The sequence below is a fragment of the Rhopalosiphum padi genome, chromosome 3 (genome assembly GCF_020882245.1).
Source record: "Rhopalosiphum padi isolate XX-2018 chromosome 3, ASM2088224v1, whole genome shotgun sequence".
Taxonomy (NCBI): domain Eukaryota; kingdom Metazoa; phylum Arthropoda; class Insecta; order Hemiptera; family Aphididae; genus Rhopalosiphum; species Rhopalosiphum padi.
Genome location: NC_083599.1, coordinates 42,612,433 through 42,636,428, shown reverse-complemented (window position 1 = coordinate 42,636,428; position 23,996 = coordinate 42,612,433). Strand labels below are relative to the sequence as shown.

The window sequence follows — 23,996 nt, the reverse complement described above, 5'->3', positions numbered from 1 at the left end:
CTTTTCAATGTTTTAACAGAGAATGTAAAAACTTTCAAAGAACAAAAAATATTGTATTTGATGGAGTGGGCCTAGAACCACAGTTATAGTACGAAGACAACGTTGGCTGCATTGTTGGATTTGAGGATAATGGATTAGACCATATCCAACGTTTTGATGATTATAGCTTAGTATTTATGATAAAAGAAATAACAAAAAAAAAAATCAAACAACCTATTTCATATACTTTTTGTGAAAGCTCAACAAAACGATATGACTTGGCGAATCAAATTAAAAATATAGGTACCTACTAAAAGGCAGTGCATTCGAATGGCCTTTTTAAGTTGCTGGTACCAACTTTATGTGATCAAGGTACTACAGACACAGCTAGCTGCTATTAATGCATAAATCAATGAAACAAAAGCGTTCTATTTGCGCCAAAATAAATATTACACTGACAAGTTTTATGAAATTGATTGTGGTGTAGAACGAATTAAGGTTGTTCACTTTTATGATTCTCCACATCTCTTAAAAGGTATTCGTAACAACATTTTAAATATTTATTTTGTAGTTTTGAAATATTGTCCGTTAAAGTAACATTTACCATTTTACCTGCTCAGTATAAACCATCATAAAGCTTTTTGAGATTTCATTTAAACTATGAAATATGATTTTTATATCATAATTTTGACAAATAACATTTAGAAACATAACGAAAATATTAAAATTATTATTATAGTTGTACAGTTAAAATTGAAAAACTCAAAATTTTCATATATAAGAATAATATAATGACAAATGTTATTATAACATAACAGTGTGGGTGTATTTCATGGAGGATAATATTCAGTTATTACTAAAAATAAGCATAAATAATTAAAACAACGGAATTAGAAAATCTGTAACAACAACGTTGACTTCAATATTAACTAAAAATTATTGTGGCACACAAATTAATCGGTATCAATTGGAGAACATATTAAATAGGCACTATAAATCATAAATAAGTAAACTCGTATGTTAAAATTAAATTTGTCTGTTTTGCTTTGCAATTAATTTTTAAGATATGAAATATTATATAACACCAATTACGTTACGTTATTGTAATAATAATTGTACCACCATAAACGTCACTACAATAATTGTCACATTGAAATTATTGTAATTATCACTTAAAAAAAGTAGACAAAAATAACGAATAATATAGGTAGCGCTAGATACATAATTTTCCCCCCCACCAAACAACAAGACACTACTAAACATTTGGCGGCCTGGTAATATGGGTCTCTTATCCAGTTCATTATATCTTAGTCCGCAGTCAGTGCTTAACGCCCATTAACCCATCGGAATTCTTGTAGTTTAGCAACAGCAATTTGGCATAACCGCGCAAGACTAATTTCGAATCTATTTCAAAATTTTACCTCGTTCATTCGAATAACAGTTTATTTTTCTCTTCTCCGCCCACCAGTTGACGTAAAGGACACGATATGATGAAGATTGTCTACGGAGTTTTCTTCGTCGTTATATTCATCCACCTCGGTGAGTACCTCTGAATAGTTAGTATAGATGTAAAGTATATTAAATATTAATCATAAATAAAAATTACCACATGTTTATCTGTACGGGTATCAATAATTTGTTGCTGTATTTTTAAATACGTAGCTGGGTACTGCATAAGTTGGTATATTAGGTATAAGAAATTTAACGGGCAGTGTTAAAAAATTATAAAACTATTGATTTCCTTGTAGGTAGGTAGATAGGTAAATAATTATTGATTTATTTGTAATTATTTTGTTTAAGATAACCAAATAATAATGATCACAAGCTTCGCAAGTAACAATATAACAATAAATAATAATATTATTATTTAATGCGCTTTATCAGGTATATTTAATTAATACATACCTTCTAAGTTACGGACGACTTCAGAGGTAAAAACTTCGCAATGATTAATGATTAACAAGTGCGTTATTAATTATTATGCTAACTATTGGAAACAGCTATTTGTTAAAAAAAAAGAAAAGCTTATTGTGGAATGTGTCACTTGAAAAATTGTCTAATTTTTAATCAATCCAATCATTTTATATCTGAAAATCAAATCTCAGGTATCTATTATGTTGAAATAACTATTCGCGTAGGTCGATCGCAATTTGCGTATACAGTGAAGAAGAGTTTAGTAAATTGCGCCCGGCATTCTTTAGGTACATTAATTTGCATTCATAGTATCCAAGTGGCCTTGATTTTATATACTGTTGTACATTACTTCGGTGTGAAAACCAATGCTTTAATGTTTATGATTAATATTATGAAGGTAACCAGTATAACCGGTGGCTGCGAATTTGAATACCTAAAATTTTAAACACGTTAAATTGATGAATCATTAGTTACCTAATATATATAATATATAAAAAAAAACCATTTATGACAAATAAAAAGAAACTTCCTTTTTTATATTTTGTATAGTTTGAAAATAATATTATTTAATGTGCAGTTTACTGCATAATATGGATCTTACCCGTTTATGTACGGTTAATATTTAAAAACAAGCATTTCATTTCTATGACAGTATCTCGGCGAATTGCTTTAAGCTCATCGTTTGTTATCTTACAACTATTTATCAACTAGGTAATTTTAAGACTAATTAGAGTGAATGTCTGTGTAGTGAATATCACACTCTCTACCAGTTTTCAGTTTAATAATTTTACAATACCTAGTAATATAACCGTACGTACAACTTACAAAATAAAATATTATAGATCAGGCACTACTTTCGTTACTTAAATACAAAATGAACAAGTTTTTATTGTTTATTTGTTATTGTATAATGTAATTAGTTACGAATACGTTACTTTTTAACAAATTTATGTTTGAACTTCTACTTGGAAATCATACTTATGGAATACAAAATAATCAACACACGTACGTGTCATAACGTGTTTGATTTTCAACATTAAATGTAACAACACTTTTAAACTTTATTATGTCTATTTAATACAGTATAAAGGGTATAGCTTAGGTATTAAAACATATTATAAATTGGGATGTTGAAAATCAAATTATAAATTCTAAAATTTAAATTTAAATTTTAGCCTATCCTCAGAGTACACAAACAGCTGTAAAAGATATTGGTGGAACTATAGAAATGAATTGTTCAGTTTTCAATGCTAGCAGATTTCCTGTTGCATGGCTTAAATTTGAAAAAGAAGATCCTAGTAAAACTGTTGTTCTATCAATTGGTAATAATCTTATTGTTAGAGATTCAAGATTTTCATTAGTAGTTTTCATTGGAACCGAAAGCAGTAGTCGAACATTTAAGGTATGTAGTTAGATATATATATATTTTTTAAACCTACCAGCTCTATTTACATGATTTATTTTTTCTAACGAATTTGGAATTGATTTATTTTCCAGATTACGAATATACATAATAACGATGTAGCTTTATATCGCTGTGTAGTGATGTGTGATGATGTCGACGGCGACACCAATACATCTGCAGATGTTCGGTTAGAAGTCAATCGGCCCCCGGTAATTTTAAAATTGTCTTCGTCTTCCACCATAATGATCGCGAGAGAAGGTCTACCCTCGAGACTAGAATGTTATGCTGACGGATTTCCTAAACCAAGGGTTTCCTGGAGTCGACAATATAATGGAATTTTAACTACGGGAGGGCAGTTTTATAGGTATCTCAACGGAGAAGAAGAGGCAAAATTTTTTTTAATTGAATATACAGATTAAATATTTACATAAATAAATACAAATTTCGTTTTTTCAGAGGCAATGTCTTACACTTTCGTAATGTAACAAAAGACGACCGTGGAATTTATCTCTGCGATGCGGTGAATAGTGTTGGCAAAGGTGTACGGCACATTGTCGACTTTCGTGTAGAATTTGCCCCAGTCATAACGGCTTCGAAAATCATGTATACTCATAGTGATCCTTCGAAGCAAGACATGGATGTCCAATGTCTTGTAGAAGCTTATCCAGCTCCGAAAATTGATTGGCTATATAATGGAGTTATACTAATCGGCGATAACAACAAAAGGTATACTAAACCGTTTGACTGGGTACTTGAAAACTTTTGTATTGTTACGTCGACATTTATTGTGGGTTATTTTTAAGATTCAGAATTATGGAAAAGGCCACTGAACACCAGCTTACCTTTTCGTCTTTAAATTTTCTCAAAATTGATTATGATCGATACGGCAAGTACTCATGTAAAGCTCGGAACACAATCGGTACAGCTGAAGTCACAGTTATTGGTAAATATTGTTTCCATTAACATATGAAATGGATAAATGTTAAACATGCTTATCTTGATATATGAATGTAGACAAGATAAAAAATAATATAAATTAGATAAATGTTTTGTGTTTAGTCGTCGGTGTATAAATAAAATATTTCTCCAACCAAATTGCAAGATTCCACTTGATTTTCATTTAACAGTGAGTTCCGATAATGTGATCACATTGGAACCGGTAGGTAGGTCGTTTAGTTTCTATTAATCGGTAGCATTCCACAAATATCTCTATCTTTATACATTTATACGCACGGGTAATTAAAACAACATTAAGAATACATTTAATACCGGAAAAAAAAACTATCAATTTTAGATTAGACTTGTGAATGTCTTGTAAATTTTCATATTATAGCCTGAAACTGAAACCGTATTTTGTGCACATTTTATTCTGACTTATCCAACTGTTTGCGTACGGCACATACACTGATTAGTGTTTAGTTCGAAAATGAAATCGGTTTTTTTATAAAGTAATATAATAGATTAGAACACTCCAATAAACGGCTGATTTCATAAACCTTTGATTATATATTTATGTTTACATATTTCGAAAAATCTATCCGGTATAACTGACAAACGATGAAGTCTTATAAAATAAATAACGCCAAATTATGTTTCCTCTTTCTAATGGCTATAAAAGAGTCTACTTGTGACTATTTATTTGATGTTTACAATTACATAGTATGATTTATAGTATGTATAAAGTTTCATTATTCATTTGCGAACATAATTTAACTATTATTGTTTGTTTATTTTACAGAAACACCATGCCAAAAACCAAACTGTGATAATAAACGTATTCGTCCGGAGCGTTTACCCAATTTCCTGTTGCATGACTTAATTTTGAAAAACTAGATCCTACTAAAACTGTTGTTCTATCAATTGGTAAAAAAACTTAATGTTAGCAATTCAAGATTTTCATTAGCAGTTTTCGTTGGGACCGAAAGCAGGAGTCGAACATCTAAGGTACGCGGTTAGATATATATATATTTTTTTTTTAACCGAGCTCTATTGACATGATTTATATTTTTGCTAACGGATTTGGAAACGATTTATTCCCAGATTACGAATATACGTAATAACGATGTAGCTTTATATCGCCGTGTAGTGATGTGTGATGATTTCGATGGCTACACGCCAATACATCTGCAGATGTTGAGTTAGAAGTCAATCGGTCTCCGGTCATTTAAAAATTGTCTTCGTCTTCCACCATAATGATCGCGAGTGAAGGTCTACCCTCGAGACTAGAATGTTATGCTGACGGATTTCCTAAACCGAGGGTTTCCTGGAGTCGACAATATAATGGAATTTCAACTACGAGAGGGCAATTTTAAGGTATCTCAACGGAGAAGAAGAGGAAAAATTTTTTTTAATTTAATTTACACATTAATTATTTACATAAATAAATTCAAATTTCGTTTTTTCAGAAGCAATGTCTTACACTTTCGTAATGTAACAAAAGACGACCGTGGAATTAATCTCTGCGGTGCGGTGAATACTGTTGGCGAAGTTGTACGGAACATTGTCGACTTTCGTGTAGAATTTTCCCCAGTCACAACGGCTACGAAAATTATGTATACTCATATGGATCCTTCGAAGCGAGACATGGATGTCCAATGTCTTGTAGAAGCTTATCCAGCTCCGAAAATTAATTGGCTATATAATGGAGTTATACTTATCGGCGATAACAACAAAAGGTATACTAAACCGTTTGACTGGATACTTGAAAACGTTTGTATTGTTACGTCGACATTTATTGTGGGTTATTTTTAAGGTTCAGAATTATGGAAAAGGCTACTGAACACCAGCTTACCTGTTCGTCTTTAAATTTTCTCAAAATTGATTATCATCGGTACGGCATGTACACATGTAAATTTCGGAACACAATCGGTACAGCTGAAGTCACAGTTATTGGTAAATATTGTTTCCATTAACATATGAAATGGATAAATGTTAAACATGCTTATCTTGATATATGAATGTAGACAAGATAAAAAATAATATAAATTAGATAAATGTTTTGTGTTTAGTCGTCGGTGTATAAATAAAATATTTCTCCAACCAAATTGCAAGATTCCACTTGATTTTCATTTAACAGTGAGTTCCGATAATGTGATCACATTGGAACCGGTAGGTAGGTCGTTTAGTTTCTATTAATCGGTAGCATTCCACAAATATCTCTATCTTTATACATTTATACGCACGGGTAATTAAAACAACATTAAGAATACATTTAATACCGGAAAAAAAAACTATCAATTTTAGATTAGACTTGTGAATGTCTTGTAAATTTTCATATTATAGCCTGAAACTGAAACCGTATTTTGTGCACATTTTATTCTGACTTATCCAACTGTTTGCGTACGGCACATACACTGATTAGTGTTTAGTTCGAAAATGAAATCGGTTTTTTTATAAAGTAATATAATAGATTAGAACACTCCAATAAACGGCTGATTTCATAAACCTTTGATTATATATTTATGTTTACATATTTCGAAAAATCTATCCGGTATAACTGACAAACGATGAAGTCTTATAAAATAAATAACGCCAAATTATGTTTCCTCTTTCTAATGGCTATAAAAGAGTCTACTTGTGACTATTTATTTGATGTTTACAATTACATAGTATGATTTATAGTATGTATAAAGTTTCATTATTCATTTGCGAACATAATTTAACTATTATTGTTTGTTTATTTTACAGAAACACCATGCCAAAAACCAAACTGTGATAATAAACGTATTCGTCCGGAGCGTTTACCCAATTTCCTGTTGCATGACTTAATTTTGAAAAACTAGATCCTACTAAAACTGTTGTTCTATCAATTGGTAAAAAAACTTAATGTTAGCAATTCAAGATTTTCATTAGCAGTTTTCGTTGGGACCGAAAGCAGGAGTCGAACATCTAAGGTACGCGGTTAGATATATATATATTTTTTTTTTAACCGAGCTCTATTGACATGATTTATATTTTTGCTAACGGATTTGGAAACGATTTATTCCCAGATTACGAATATACGTAATAACGATGTAGCTTTATATCGCCGTGTAGTGATGTGTGATGATTTCGATGGCTACACGCCAATACATCTGCAGATGTTGAGTTAGAAGTCAATCGGTCTCCGGTCATTTAAAAATTGTCTTCGTCTTCCACCATAATGATCGCGAGTGAAGGTCTACCCTCGAGACTAGAATGTTATGCTGACGGATTTCCTAAACCGAGGGTTTCCTGGAGTCGACAATATAATGGAATTTCAACTACGAGAGGGCAATTTTAAGGTATCTCAACGGAGAAGAAGAGGAAAAATTTTTTTTAATTTAATTTACACATTAATTATTTACATAAATAAATTCAAATTTCGTTTTTTCAGAAGCAATGTCTTACACTTTCGTAATGTAACAAAAGACGACCGTGGAATTAATCTCTGCGGTGCGGTGAATACTGTTGGCGAAGTTGTACGGAACATTGTCGACTTTCGTGTAGAATTTTCCCCAGTCACAACGGCTACGAAAATTATGTATACTCATATGGATCCTTCGAAGCGAGACATGGATGTCCAATGTCTTGTAGAAGCTTATCCAGCTCCGAAAATTAATTGGCTATATAATGGAGTTATACTTATCGGCGATAACAACAAAAGGTATACTAAACCGTTTGACTGGATACTTGAAAACGTTTGTATTGTTACGTCGACATTTATTGTGGGTTATTTTTAAGGTTCAGAATTATGGAAAAGGCTACTGAACACCAGCTTACCTGTTCGTCTTTAAATTTTCTCAAAATTGATTATCATCGGTACGGCATGTACACATGTAAATTTCGGAACACAATCGGTACAGCTGAAGTCACAGTTATTGGTAAATATTGTTTCCATTAACATATGAAATGGATAAATGTTAAACATGCTTATCTTGATATATGAATGTAGACAAGATAAAAAATAATATAAATTAGATAAATGTTTTGTGTTTAGTCGTCGGTGTATAAATAAAATATTTCTCCAACCAAATTGCAAGATTCCACTTGATTTTCATTTAACAGTGAGTTCCGATAATGTGATCACATTGGAACCGGTAGGTAGGTCGTTTAGTTTCTATTAATCGGTAGCATTCCACAAATATCTCTATCTTTATACATTTATACGCACGGGTAATTAAAACAACATTAAGAATACATTTAATACCGGAAAAAAAAACTATCAATTTTAGATTAGACTTGTGAATGTCTTGTAAATTTTCATATTATAGCCTGAAACTGAAACCGTATTTTGTGCACATTTTATTCTGACTTATCCAACTGTTTGCGTACGGCACATACACTGATTAGTGTTTAGTTCGAAAATGAAATCGGTTTTTTTATAAAGTAATATAATAGATTAGAACACTCCAATAAACGGCTGATTTCATAAACCTTTGATTATATATTTATGTTTACATATTTCGAAAAATCTATCCGGTATAACTGACAAACGATGAAGTCTTATAAAATAAATAACGCCAAATTATGTTTCCTCTTTCTAATGGCTATAAAAGAGTCTACTTGTGACTATTTATTTGATGTTTACAATTACATAGTATGATTTATAGTATGTATAAAGTTTCATTATTCATTTGCGAACATAATTTAACTATTATTGTTTGTTTATTTTACAGAAACACCATGCCAAAAACCAAACTGTGATAATAAACGTATTCGTCCGGAGCGTTTACCCAATTTCCTGTTGCATGACTTAATTTTGAAAAACTAGATCCTACTAAAACTGTTGTTCTATCAATTGGTAAAAAAACTTAATGTTAGCAATTCAAGATTTTCATTAGCAGTTTTCGTTGGGACCGAAAGCAGGAGTCGAACATCTAAGGTACGCGGTTAGATATATATATATTTTTTTTTTAACCGAGCTCTATTGACATGATTTATATTTTTGCTAACGGATTTGGAAACGATTTATTCCCAGATTACGAATATACGTAATAACGATGTAGCTTTATATCGCCGTGTAGTGATGTGTGATGATTTCGATGGCTACACGCCAATACATCTGCAGATGTTGAGTTAGAAGTCAATCGGTCTCCGGTCATTTAAAAATTGTCTTCGTCTTCCACCATAATGATCGCGAGTGAAGGTCTACCCTCGAGACTAGAATGTTATGCTGACGGATTTCCTAAACCGAGGGTTTCCTGGAGTCGACAATATAATGGAATTTCAACTACGAGAGGGCAATTTTAAGGTATCTCAACGGAGAAGAAGAGGAAAAATTTTTTTTAATTTAATTTACACATTAATTATTTACATAAATAAATTCAAATTTCGTTTTTTCAGAAGCAATGTCTTACACTTTCGTAATGTAACAAAAGACGACCGTGGAATTAATCTCTGCGGTGCGGTGAATACTGTTGGCGAAGTTGTACGGAACATTGTCGACTTTCGTGTAGAATTTTCCCCAGTCACAACGGCTACGAAAATTATGTATACTCATATGGATCCTTCGAAGCGAGACATGGATGTCCAATGTCTTGTAGAAGCTTATCCAGCTCCGAAAATTAATTGGCTATATAATGGAGTTATACTTATCGGCGATAACAACAAAAGGTATACTAAACCGTTTGACTGGATACTTGAAAACGTTTGTATTGTTACGTCGACATTTATTGTGGGTTATTTTTAAGGTTCAGAATTATGGAAAAGGCTACTGAACACCAGCTTACCTGTTCGTCTTTAAATTTTCTCAAAATTGATTATCATCGGTACGGCATGTACACATGTAAATTTCGGAACACAATCGGTACAGCTGAAGTCACAGTTATTGGTAAATATTGTTTCCATTAACATATGAAATGGATAAATGTTAAACATGCTTATCTTGATATATGAATGTAGACAAGATAAAAAATAATATAAATTAGATAAATGTTTTGTGTTTAGTCGTCGGTGTATAAATAAAATATTTCTCCAACCAAATTGCAAGATTCCACTTGATTTTCATTTAACAGTGAGTTCCGATAATGTGATCACATTGGAACCGGTAGGTAGGTCGTTTAGTTTCTATTAATCGGTAGCATTCCACAAATATCTCTATCTTTATACATTTATACGCACGGGTAATTAAAACAACATTAAGAATACATTTAATACCGGAAAAAAAAACTATCAATTTTAGATTAGACTTGTGAATGTCTTGTAAATTTTCATATTATAGCCTGAAACTGAAACCGTATTTTGTGCACATTTTATTCTGACTTATCCAACTGTTTGCGTACGGCACATACACTGATTAGTGTTTAGTTCGAAAATGAAATCGGTTTTTTTTATAAAGTAATATAATAGATTAGAACACTCCAATAAACGGCTGATTTCATAAACCTTTGATTATATATTTATGTTTACATATTTCGAAAAATCTATCCGGTATAACTGACAAACGATGAAGTCTTATAAAATAAATAACGCCAAATTATGTTTCCTCTTTCTAATGGCTATAAAAGAGTCTACTTGTGACTATTTATTTGATGTTTACAATTACATAGTATGATTTATAGTATGTATAAAGTTTCATTATTCATTTGCGAACATAATTTAACTATTATTGTTTGTTTATTTTACAGAAACACCATGCCAAAAACCAAACTGTGATAATAAACGTATTCGTCCGGAGCGTTTACCCAATTTCCTGTTGCATGACTTAATTTTGAAAAACTAGATCCTACTAAAACTGTTGTTCTATCAATTGGTAAAAAAACTTAATGTTAGCAATTCAAGATTTTCATTAGCAGTTTTCGTTGGGACCGAAAGCAGGAGTCGAACATCTAAGGTACGCGGTTAGATATATATATATTTTTTTTTTAACCGAGCTCTATTGACATGATTTATATTTTTGCTAACGGATTTGGAAACGATTTATTCCCAGATTACGAATATACGTAATAACGATGTAGCTTTATATCGCCGTGTAGTGATGTGTGATGATTTCGATGGCTACACGCCAATACATCTGCAGATGTTGAGTTAGAAGTCAATCGGTCTCCGGTCATTTAAAAATTGTCTTCGTCTTCCACCATAATGATCGCGAGTGAAGGTCTACCCTCGAGACTAGAATGTTATGCTGACGGATTTCCTAAACCGAGGGTTTCCTGGAGTCGACAATATAATGGAATTTCAACTACGAGAGGGCAATTTTAAGGTATCTCAACGGAGAAGAAGAGGAAAAATTTTTTTTAATTTAATTTACACATTAATTATTTACATAAATAAATTCAAATTTCGTTTTTTCAGAAGCAATGTCTTACACTTTTGTAACAAGAGACCGTATTTATTTATGTTTGTTCTAAGTATTATTATGTTTTTATTGTTTTAAAATGTGAAAAATATACTTATCTGTTTGTAAACCGTTTGTCATACGCTAAAACAACCTATGAAAAAAGTTATCCAGCAGATAATTTGACATTATAATAAGTTAAATTATTTCATCAATTTTTATTATCATATGTAATAATGTTGTTTATATCAGCGGTGACGATTTAATTGAACAATCCTGAGTATCAATTCAAGTGCAGAGATAGTTAAAACATCATTGAAATAAAGGTGTTGAACTCTGTGCATATTATGTGGTTGGGGCATGGTGTTTTTGTTAATTTGAATACCGGTATTTTATATGCATAACACTTCTCGATTGGTGCGTAGGTCTATGTTATAACCGTGTTTTAGCTATAAATGAACTTAATCCGTACCGTGCACCATTAGAGTAAATATCGGGGTTTTGAAGGTTCAGTTATGAATCGCAGCATTGTTTACAATTTTTGTAAAATTTTTTGTTATAACCGTGATAAATGACCTAGTTTGGTTAATGTTTTTTTTATAAATATGTGTATACAATAATTGTAAGTATAAAGATAATAGTGGTAGCCAAAATACTAAGTCTCTCACAAAAGCTAATAAATATTAAATAGCTTCCACAAAAAAATAATAGATAGTTAATTTTATAGTGTTTCTACGTTATAAACACTATCCTGGCCACTCATCTTTAAAATATTTGAACCTAATTCGCATAATTGGTGATAAATAAAAAATAAATTAATATATTGTGTCAAAATTTTTAATAGCATTAAATAATAAAAAAATCTTCGGGTACTTGTGCGTTATCGCGCCTACCGCCGACTCATCGCGACTCCTTTAATTTCGAACGCATTTTATTTTACGCAACATATTTTTAATACGTTTATAATAATACAAAACTATTCAAAGCTAAAAGTCAATGTATTTATTATTAAGAGGACGCCATACCCGCATGTGTTGTCTCTGTCTTACTAACGTACATCATAACAAGTTTTCGTTCAGTATAATAAATTTTGCGACGTTAGCTTTAATATTAGAGTAAATTTACCTATTAAAAAATTTAAAGGTAAGAATATTATCTAGACAATGACATATCTTTTTAATGATATTATCATTTTAAAGTGAGTTATAGCTATGTAAAATATTACAGCTTTAAAATGTTCATAACTCACTATTAATAATGATAACAAGTGTACAAAAAAATGTAAGATTATAGGTATGGTTAAGTTATTACGGTCGGTGACCGTTTGGTATAATATAAATCAAATTTTATAATATGCGGGCGCCCAAAACAATAAATAGATTATAATAAATAATTTAGCACATAAATGCTCCGTCCATAAAAGGGGACTTACAACTTATATAAAAAGACAAGACCAACGTTACCACTGACCACGACGACTGTAAACGCGACACGATGATGATTGGTTGCGTGAAAAGGCTGTTGAACGAGGTCAGCGACTTGAGATGATACGCCTTATGATAATCGCGACTAGGGCGAAAGCGGCACACACGAAAACGGCGGCGGCTTACAGCGACATGCATACAATATACGTCGAATGCGCGAATATACGTTGTCGATAGTTTACGCGAATTTGTGAATCGTTATTATTCGCGTGACGATAACGACGCCGAACCGCGGACACTCGAAACCACGCGGTTTGTACGACTTGTCGTTGGCGAAAAAACGTATCGTTCGAACGGGGTCAAACTAATTAACACAGCGATTCCGCCGTTATATCGCGAATGACACGAAAACCGATAAAACGAACGAAAGCGTTCGTCGAGGCACGACACTGGCACTCGAAACGGTCACGTAAAAAAGGATGGCACAAACACACACTGTGTAGCTGTGCGGCGAGGAAGGACGCGTGGAAAGGCCCCGCGAAGTCCGAACACTCCGAACGCCGAAAAAGAAGAGCGAAGCGTAGATTTGCGAAAGCCGGGCTGGCCATCGGCTAGCGAAGTGTCACCGGACAGTGGAGATGGGAGCTTTGTCGGACACTTCATCTCCTTGCCGGACATCTTATCTCCACCACACCTTTGCTAACCCGAGCATATAAATAGGTGGCCAGAAAAACCGTTCCGCGATCGAACAGTGGTTATGACTAAATGTCTAAGTGTCCTAAAAGTAACCCAGCCAGTCTATAAAAATTGCGATAAGTGCGATTGTAACGACACTGGAAAAAATAGAATTAGAAATAGTATCGCGTATAACCCATATGAGGTAGTCACGATAACGCATATGTGGCGCGCGGTAGGCGCGATAACGCACAAGTACCAAAACTCCAATAAAACTATTTTATTTATTTCATTAAATAAATCAACAATTTTAAGGGTAAGAAGTAAATTATTTACACAAAATAATGAAATATGTTAGTTAATGAATACAACTTGCTTGTTTTAATAATATTTATTTTTATTTATTTTTACAATTTAATTTAAACAATTCATTATTGTCTTTTTTAATGGCATGTCAAATATAATGATCAGTGACTGTGGAATGTTTGGTCTTCAAGTGGAGACGTTCGGAAACCAAATAAAACTTTTAAAACTTACATAAACTTTTAAATTAGTAGATTAAGTTATTTTGAGTTTTTAATTTCTAACAGAATACAAAACTTAAATTGTACCTTTGCCACAGTACCTACCTATATTAGAAACTAAAACTGTTAAATTATTTTGTTTTTACTGAAATTACAATTGTTATTGATTATATGAATATGAATTTTTAGTATAAATAAAAATGATTATATAAACATTTCTCATAAACTCGCCATAAATAACTGAATAAAGCTAAAACGTGGTATTCTGGTATTCAAAACAACAATCATCTGTTTGCCTTATTAGTTACGGTGCACCTTAGTTGTGTCCCGTTAAAAAGGTATACATGAATTGCATCCCACATATTAGTTAGGTAGTAGAAATTTTATTTCGTTTTCAGGGGTTCTCCCAGGTATATTTTTAATAGTTATTTAATTAATAAGTTTTAAATACATTTTATGTAAGTAGAAATTCAAATCTAAAAGTTTTAAGTGCAATTTTTGGGGTTTTTTTCAACTTTGTTGCAATTTTTGTTGAATTTATTCATTTATACAACTATTTTAGCTAAAGTCGATACTCGACAGTCGTATAGATAAGTTATTACTATAATATCTCCAGCCATAAAATTAAATTACTAGTAGGTATAGAATATAGTAATAATGGTATCTTATCGAAATAAAGATAATATCAAGTCGGTAGGTATTCAATACAATACAAAATAATTTGTGAAATGTGACTGTTTGACTGTATACGTAGAATATTAATATAATATATGATGTATAAGTATAATATAGTTGTATATATACAACTACCTATAGGTATATAATTTTTTTGGTAGAATTTAAGATTATAATTTATAATAGTAAACTTAAAACATTTATAACAAAACGTTGTTATTTATAACTAATAAGCAAGTTCGTTCATCGTCATTCGTCATTGTGAACAATAAAACATGATTTCTATTCTACCTATGCTATATCGATTATCGGTAAAGATTTGTATTATATGTATGTGTATATAGCATTTAGTTTCGCAATGTTTTGGATTTACCAAGCTGATATAAAATATTTGATTAGATAGGTATAGTATCTACTAATAATAATATTGTTGTGTTTACTGTTTAGTATATCTTTTACTGCAGTTCAGTCTTCGTTCTTACTCAGTTTTTAGTTTTTCGTATACCTATGTGAGCTGTAATAACTGTTTTGTTTTTATATATTATTTAGAATGGAAGTGCAAAATATTATAAGTGAAAAACAAAAGCATTTGAAAATAATTGAAAATTATAAGTTTTGTTCCATAAATGTGTGGCTAATAATATTCAACGTTGGAAATGTACGGTGAAAACGTGTAAAGCATATTTAAAAATTAAAGAGAATGATCATGATTTACTTAGCGTGAGTGACACTGCCCACAACCACGACGATTATAAATCGGAAAATAGTAAGTAATTCTCTTAAACGAAAAAGTATACAAGAGTTTTATGAAAGACCAGCTAAACTAATACATCGACATTTAAAAGAAAGTATTGATGTCAGTGTTAAAAATACATTAACAAGTACCGATATTCGCTATATAAAAAATAATTTATATCGATCTAGTAGTGAACAGCTACCAAAATTGCCGACGAATATTTTAACTGTGCAGTGTGCACTCAGCATTAAATGCTATTGACTGTTGTAGTGTTTGAAAATTTCATGAAATTTAAAATTTTGAAATATTTCAGTATCATTTGTAATACATTTTTTTTTAAATAAGTTTTATTTTTACGAATAATTTCATAACTTACTTTTACAATTTTATAATATTAGGAAAAACAATCACTAACTACTCATTAGTGATGATTTTCTTTGGTATTATACTTTATACATTTAAAATAATATTCAATATTCTTTAATCTTTTTATTGACAAAAAAAAAAAAACAAACAAAAAAACATAATGATTCAATATTATAAATGTATATTGAATTTTTATATTAGTGCACTGTAGTACTCTATAGTAGTATAGTCTATATTAATATAGCATGATTACTTATCAATTTATTATTTATTTATTTAAATATATAAATATGGTATGCCATGTAGCCAAATTTTTAATAGGAATTTAGTTTAGTCAGTTTAGTGTAATACATTTTCTTATAGGTTATAGCTTATATGGAATTGATAAATTATTTATACATAAAAATAATATAATATATAATATTTTATATATTAATATTTAATAAATCTTATATTTATAGTTTTATAGACAATAAAAATACCTAATACAATATTATTTTATGAATTAATCATATCCATTAGTTCATCTATTTCAGTACTATATTAGTTATTAGTTATAGTTATTTATTACTAGTTATTGAAGCACTAATGAAGATAATATGTTTGATGCTATAATGTAGAGATACAATTTCTGCAAACATACAAATTAAAATATAATTGTTAATTAATGTTAAAAAATATTCAGATTCATATAAAATTAAACTTTTACATAATATAATCTTATACATAAATAAGAACACTATAATAGCAGTTACCTATGTATATTTTAGATAACATTTATATAATATATTATTTATATTATATCTCATGAGGATTTAGATATTATCCGTAGTAGAGGATATGCTAACTGAACAAAACTGGCTTTTTGCAGCCATATACCTACTTTGTATCTTCTTATATAATAAAACGTGAAAAATAGTTCGTTTACTATATAGGTAAAGAATGCGCTGTAGTCCGCATAGAAAAAAGCTCTATGTGCATTGTGCGCCATGCGGTCGATTATATTAATTATTATTATTTCTACTAGCGTGATTTTTCGAATATTTTTCACTTTTCACAGGATTTTAACTGGACTTTTCCAGAGTTTTAGCAGTTTTTTCGATTTTTGATTAACAAAATACTACTATTACTTCAAATAAAGTTATCACAAGGTCTACTTCGTCCATACCTCCTTCAAATAGTGACATTATAGCTGCTCTTGATAAACTTCCTGGTGAAGTTTTATCTGTAAATAAAAATATTTCGTCCACTCAAACCTTGCAATTTGAGGAATTGAAAAATGACCTAAAGCAACTATCTTTGTAAATTATTGAATTAAAGGCTAAAAATGCCACCTTACGCAGTGAACTAAATATTCTTAAGTGTAAAGTTACGTCTTTGGAGGATGCTGGTTCACCTAGCCAAAGCTCTCATGTAATCTTCCAGGTTTTACAGGAAAGCTTTGCGCGTTAAAGGTGCTCTTTAAATACAATTATTTATGGTGTACCTGAGTCCTCTTCGGCTTCACCAGCCCAGCGGATATTGGATGATAGTTCTTCCATTCGAAATTTGCTCGAACCTCATAGTATAGTTATTCCGTATAGCTCCAAAGTTATTCGTCTTGGTAAAGTTGTTGCTGGAAAATCTCGTCCAATCAAACTGTTGTGTGGTAGCAGTGAGTCCTCTAGTAAATTAGTATCCTACTTTAGAGATTTGGTGAAAAATAGTGTTCAATTTCCTACGGGTTTCCGTATAGTCAGTGATAAAACGTTGATGCAGCGAACTCTGCTTTGGTCCTGTCATGCTGAGCTTGAAAATCGTAAGTTAAATGGTGAAACAAATCTTGAGATTTCTTACGTCAATGGTGCACCTCAAGTACGTGTTGCCAAATCAAAAAACATTGGATTCCATCATCATGCTGGTCATCGTTAACCAAGTCAGTTAGTAGTCAGCCAGTTCGTGGATTTTATCAAAATTGTCGAGGTCTCCGATCAAAATTAGTAAATCTTAAATGTAATGCCGCTGCGCTGGATCACATTTTTATTATTTTATTTGAAACATGGCTAACTAATGGTATTTTTGATAATATACTTGGCTTATATAATTATAATATTTTTAGATGTGATAAATCCTCTCTTGCTAACAATTGTTCTCTCGGGGGAAGTGTCCTTATTGGCGTTCGAAAGGATATCCCTTCTTCTTTTATAACAGTCTCCGAATTAAATGTTGAACAAATTTTTGTTATAAAATTAACTTCTTAATAAGTTGTGTGTATATCCCTCCTCAATCCCCACTCAATGTCTATCAATCTCATATTAACTCTGTTGAACATGTTCTTAATCTTTACCCTAATTATAAATATTTGTTTTGTGGTGATTATAACTTACATGAAGTCTTATGGGATAATGATGACTCTGGATTAATCTTCTCGTCCTCTCATTGTCGTGCTCCTTGTATCCCTGAGTTTTTTGCCTCTAATTGTTTTTTTTTTCAAAATGACAGCAACCTTAATAAGCATGGATCCTTATTAGACTTAATATTTAGTAATGTTGATACTCTTTCAGTCACTGAATCTTTAGATTCATTAGTGCCACCTGATCCCTTCCACCCACCTCTATCTAACAATTTTTATAATAACATCCATGTTCCTGATTTCAATAGCTCTCACTACTTCTTCGATTTTGATAATGCTGACTATATTAATATATATAATATTATTTCTAATTTTGATTGGCCTTCTACTTTATCTGCTCTCAGTCTTGATTCAGCTTTTAATACCTTGTACGATGCTTTTCACCAGTCTGTACTACGTTTTGTCCCAATGCGCCACTTTAAACAGTCTACTTTCCCTGTCTGGTTCACGAGTGAGTTAAAACAAATTTTATTTATGAAGAAAAAGGATCGTGCAAAATTTAAATCCACTTTAACCCTGATGATTACAGACACTTTTTACTTCTTAGGGCCCGTTATACTTATCGAAAAAATTGTATCGTGAATTTGTTGATCGAACTGAACTATCAATTAATGCCAATCCTTCCAAATTTTGGACACTTATAAAGAAACAACAATAAAATTATTTGGCGTCAAGTCAGACATCTTTTCGTCTACGTCTAGTGTTCCTCAAGGTGGACATTTATCACCGATTCTATTTTTACTGTTTGTCAATAGTGTACGTAACACCTTGCCTTTGTATAAGCTTTTGTGTTTTGCAGATGATATGAAGCTCTTTATGGAAATAAACTCAGCTGCTGATTGTGCGAATTTCCAAAATAGCCTTGATTGTTTTGTTAGTTGGTGTTTTAAAATAGGCCTTAAAGTCAATGCTTTAAAATGCCGAGTCATGACGTTTACTCGTTCCCGTTCTACTATCCTTTTTTACTACAATATCTCTGGTTTGACAATTGAACGCGTTAATAATCTAATCGACCTGGGTTTTAAACTAAATAGAACCCTTAGCCTAAGTCCTCATATTGCGATGATTACTAGTAGAGCATTTAAAGTTTTAGGGTTCATTATGCGTCTATCTAAAGGATTTAAATTGTCAAAATCGTTAAAATTACTATATTATGCTTTAGTTCGTCCTCTTTTAGAGTACGGGTCGGTTGTCTGGGATCCGTACACTGTTTCTGATATTAATCAACTTGAACGTGTTCAACTTAGATTTTTGAGATTTTGTTGTTTTGTGTTAGGCATTCCCCATTTAGCTCACAATTATACCAATACCGCTAACGTACTTGGCCTGTCTACTCATGCTGAACGAAGAAGAACTTTAAATATAAAATTTATTCGTGGTCTAATTTACTAAGATTTTTCAAAAATATATTTGCGGGGGTTTCGACGGTACCCCAACTACGGGGGAACTTTTGGAGAGGCCTAACCGTTGTCTAAAGACGTAACTTTTATAGCTGTAGCGACATTAGTTTGTACGTACGAATTTTTCAAAATTATATCATATCATATCATTGCCGCAGAATACTCCTTCTAAATAAATTATTTCTTATGCTGATGGCGTAATTTCCAAACGTTGAAACGTGAACAAACTTATGTAATATATTTTAAATAAAACATTTATTAGTTGTACATGACGCTCATATTATAAGATAATTATGTTATACTTAACTAGTGTATTACTAAATATGAATGACTTCCTAAAATTTAACAATTTTATCTTAATGCAAATATACAGTACTAATAATAGTGCTCATAGATAATGATGAAACACACTACGAAATTAAGAATATTTAAGCTTTTGAAAAGTTATTTAAAGTCTACATTGTAATTTTTATGTATAATAAGTAATGTAGTTGTTTTATTTACATCGAATATTATATGATTTTGACGTTTGCGAATATATTTCTTACAAATTGTACTAAGTCGTAATTGTTCACAGTTTTTTGTTGCTTTTGTTAATTACAATTATTTAGAAAGTTCAGTATTATTATACCGTTTAGGGTAATGTTAAACTTTTATAACTGTAAAATCAGTAAGTAAATAAAATAAATATTTAAAAAAGTTTCATATTGTATAACATAACTTTTCTAAAACTTTGCATTCTACAACTGGTTATTTTAATACATAATATAAAATATTGTTATTATGATATTCATCTATAGATTTTGAAATTCAGCTTGAAATACTAACCTTTTTAATATTGGTCGTATCGTTTCCAAATCTTCGAGGTTCAATGCAGTGACACCTCTAGATCAAATTTCTGTTCTATAGAATGTTGAATTTCAATTTTAAAATTAAGAAATTGTAAAACCCAAATTTCCCACCAATTATTTTTTTAATAACCACATTTAAATCACCATTTACCGTCTAAATAATTGAGTTGAAAAACTTTTACTAATTGGAAGATCATCAAGGGACGAATCTTAGTCTATCCTTGAACATTTTATCTAAACGGGGCCAGTATTAAAGGATTTAGTTTTGGAGTTAGATATTTGATAACGTAATAACTAGATTCCGGATTTTTATGCAAAAACATGCTTTTAACAAGCGTATGCTGTTTGATGGGAATAAGAAATTTTTGTATTTCATAACCTGTAAAATCTGTCATAAAAATGTTTTGCATATTTGTGCATATTTTGACTTCATAGATGATTGATTTTAGAATATTTTAGTATATGGTACATAATATGGAATATATTAGCATATTTTGCTTTAAATTACGTGGATTTTTACCGATTTTACATAATTTATATGGATTTTTGGTCATTTTTACATAAAATACAAGGATTTTGGACAATTCTTCACAATTTCATAGATTTTTGGCCATTTTTACATAAAATACATGGATTTTTGTCAATTCTACACAAAATACATGGATTTTTGGCCATTTTTACAAAAATTACATGGATTTTTGACCATTATTACAGAATTTATATGGATTTTTGGCCATTTTTACATAAAATACATGGATTTTGGCAATTTTTACAGATAACACATGAATTTTGGCCATTTTTACAGATAATATATGGATTTTTGTCAACTCTTCACAATTTTCATGGGATTTCGACCAATTCTACATAATTTACTTCAATTTTTGGTCATTTTTATATAAATTATATGGATTTTTGTCAACTCTTCACAATTATCATGGGATTTCGACCAATTCTACATAATTTACTTCAATTTTTTGATATTTTTACATAAATTACATGGAATTTTGGACAATTTTACACAAATTTCATGGATTTTTGGCCATTATTACATAATTTTCATGGATATATGGACATTTCTACACAAATTACATGGATTTTTGGTCATTTTTACATAAAATATATGGATTATTGGACAATCCTACACAATTTTCATGGGATTTCGACCAATTCTACATAATTTACTTCAATTTTTGGCCATTTTTATATAAAATACATGGAATTTTGAACAATTCTACACAAATTACATGGATTTTTGGCCATTTTTACAAAAATTACATGGATTTTTGACCATTATTACAGAATTTATATGAATTTTTGGCCATTTTTACATAAAATACTTGGATTATGGCAATTTTTACAGATAACACATGAATTTTGGCCATTTTTACAGATAATACAACGAATTTTGACCATTTTTACAGATAATATATGGATTTTTGTCAACTCTTCACAATTTTCATGGGATTTCGACCAATTCTGCATAATTTACTTCAATTTTTGGCCATTTTTATATATAATACATGGAATTTTGAACAATTCTACACAAATTTCATTGATTTTTGGCCATTTTTATATAAAATACATGGAATTTTGAACAATTCTACACAAATTTCATTGATTTTTGGCCATTTTTACATAAAATATATGGATTTTTGTCAACTCTTCACAATTTTCATGGGATTTCGACCAATTCTACATAATTTACTTCAATTTTTGGCCATTTTTATATAAAATACATGGAATTTTGGACAATTCTTCACGAATTACATGGGGTTTTTGCCTTTTTTACAGATAATACATGGATTTTTGACCATTTTTACACATAATACATGGATTTTTGTCAACTCTTCACAATTTTCATGGGATTTCGACCAATTCTATATATTTTACTTCAATTTTTGGCCAATTTTACATAAAATGCATGGAGTTTTGGACAATTCTACACAAATTTCATGGATAATAGGCCATTTTTACTCAAATTACATGGATTTTTGACCATAATTACATAATTTACATGAATTTATGGCCATTTTTAAATAAAATACATGGATTTTTGGACAATTCTTCACGAATTACATGGGGTTTTTGCCTTTTTTACAGATAATACATAGATTTTTGACCATTTTTACAGATAATACATGGATTTTTGTCAACTCTTCACAATTTTCATGGGATTTCGACCAATTCTACATAATTTACTTCAATTTTTTGACATTTTTACATAAATTACATGGAGTTTTGGACAATTTTACACCAATTACATTGATTTTTGGCAATTTTTACATAAAATACATGGATTTTTGTCAATTCTACACAAATTACAAGGATTTTTGGCCATTTTTACAAAAATTACATGGATTTTTGACCATTATTACAGAATTTATATGGATTTTTGGTCATTTTTACATAAAATATATGGATTATTGGACAATCCTTCACACTTTTCATGGGATTTCGACCAATTCTACATAATTTATTTCAATTTTTGGCCATTTTTATATAAAATACATGGAATTTTGAACAATTCTACACAAATTACATGGATTTTTGGCCATTTTTACAAAAATTACATGGATTTTTGACCATTATTACAGAATTTATATGAATTTTTGGCCATTTTTACATAAAATACTTGGATTTTGGCAATTTTTACAGATAACACATGAATTTTGGCCATTTTTACAGATAATACAACGAATTTTGACCATTTTTACAGAAAATATATGGATTTTTGTCAACTCTTCACAATTTTCATGGGATTTCGACCAAATCTACATAATTTACTTCAATTTTTGGCCATTTTTATATAAAATACATGGAATTTTGAACAATTCTACACAAATTTCATTGATTTTAGGCCATTTTTATATAAAATACATGGAATTTTGTCAACTCTTCACAATTTTCATGGGATTTCGACCAATTCTACATAATTTACTTCAATTTTTGGCCATTTTTATATAAAATACATGGAATTTTGGAATATTCTTCACGAATTACATGGGGTTTTTGCCTTTTTTACAGATAATACATGGATTTTTGACCATTTTTACACATAATACATGGATTTTTGTCAACTCTTCACAATTTTCATGGGATTTCGACCAATTCTATATATTTTACTTCAATTTTTGGCCAATTTTACATAAAATGCATGGAGTTTTGGACAATTCTACACAAATTTCATGGATAATTGGCCATTTTTACTCAAATTACATGGATTTTTGACCATAATTACATAATTTACATGAATTTATGGCCATTTTTAAATAAAATACATGGATTTTTGGACAATTCTTCACGAATTACATGGGGTTTTTGCAATTTTTACAGATAATACATAGATTTTTGACCATTTTTACAGATAATACATGGATTTTTGTCAACTCTTCACAATTTTCATGGGATTTCGACCAATT

The 23,996-nt window shown here is 30.4% G+C and overlaps 1 protein-coding gene and 1 long non-coding RNA gene across 14 annotated transcripts in view; one reads left to right on the top strand and one right to left on the bottom strand.

The window, feature by feature from the left end:
* The window catches only part of LOC132926935 (uncharacterized), a 405,462-nt gene that overhangs the window by 213,648 nt on the left and 167,818 nt on the right, over nt 1-23,996 (bottom strand). The window lies entirely within an intron of this gene.
* On the top strand, nt 3,016-3,762 carry LOC132927970 (lachesin-like). Its single transcript, XM_060992527.1, has 2 exons — nt 3,016-3,295; nt 3,391-3,762. The coding sequence occupies exons 1-2, from the start codon at nt 3,122-3,124 to the stop codon at nt 3,715-3,717; spliced, it is 501 nt and encodes a 166-aa protein (XP_060848510.1). The 5' UTR covers nt 3,016-3,121; the 3' UTR covers nt 3,718-3,762.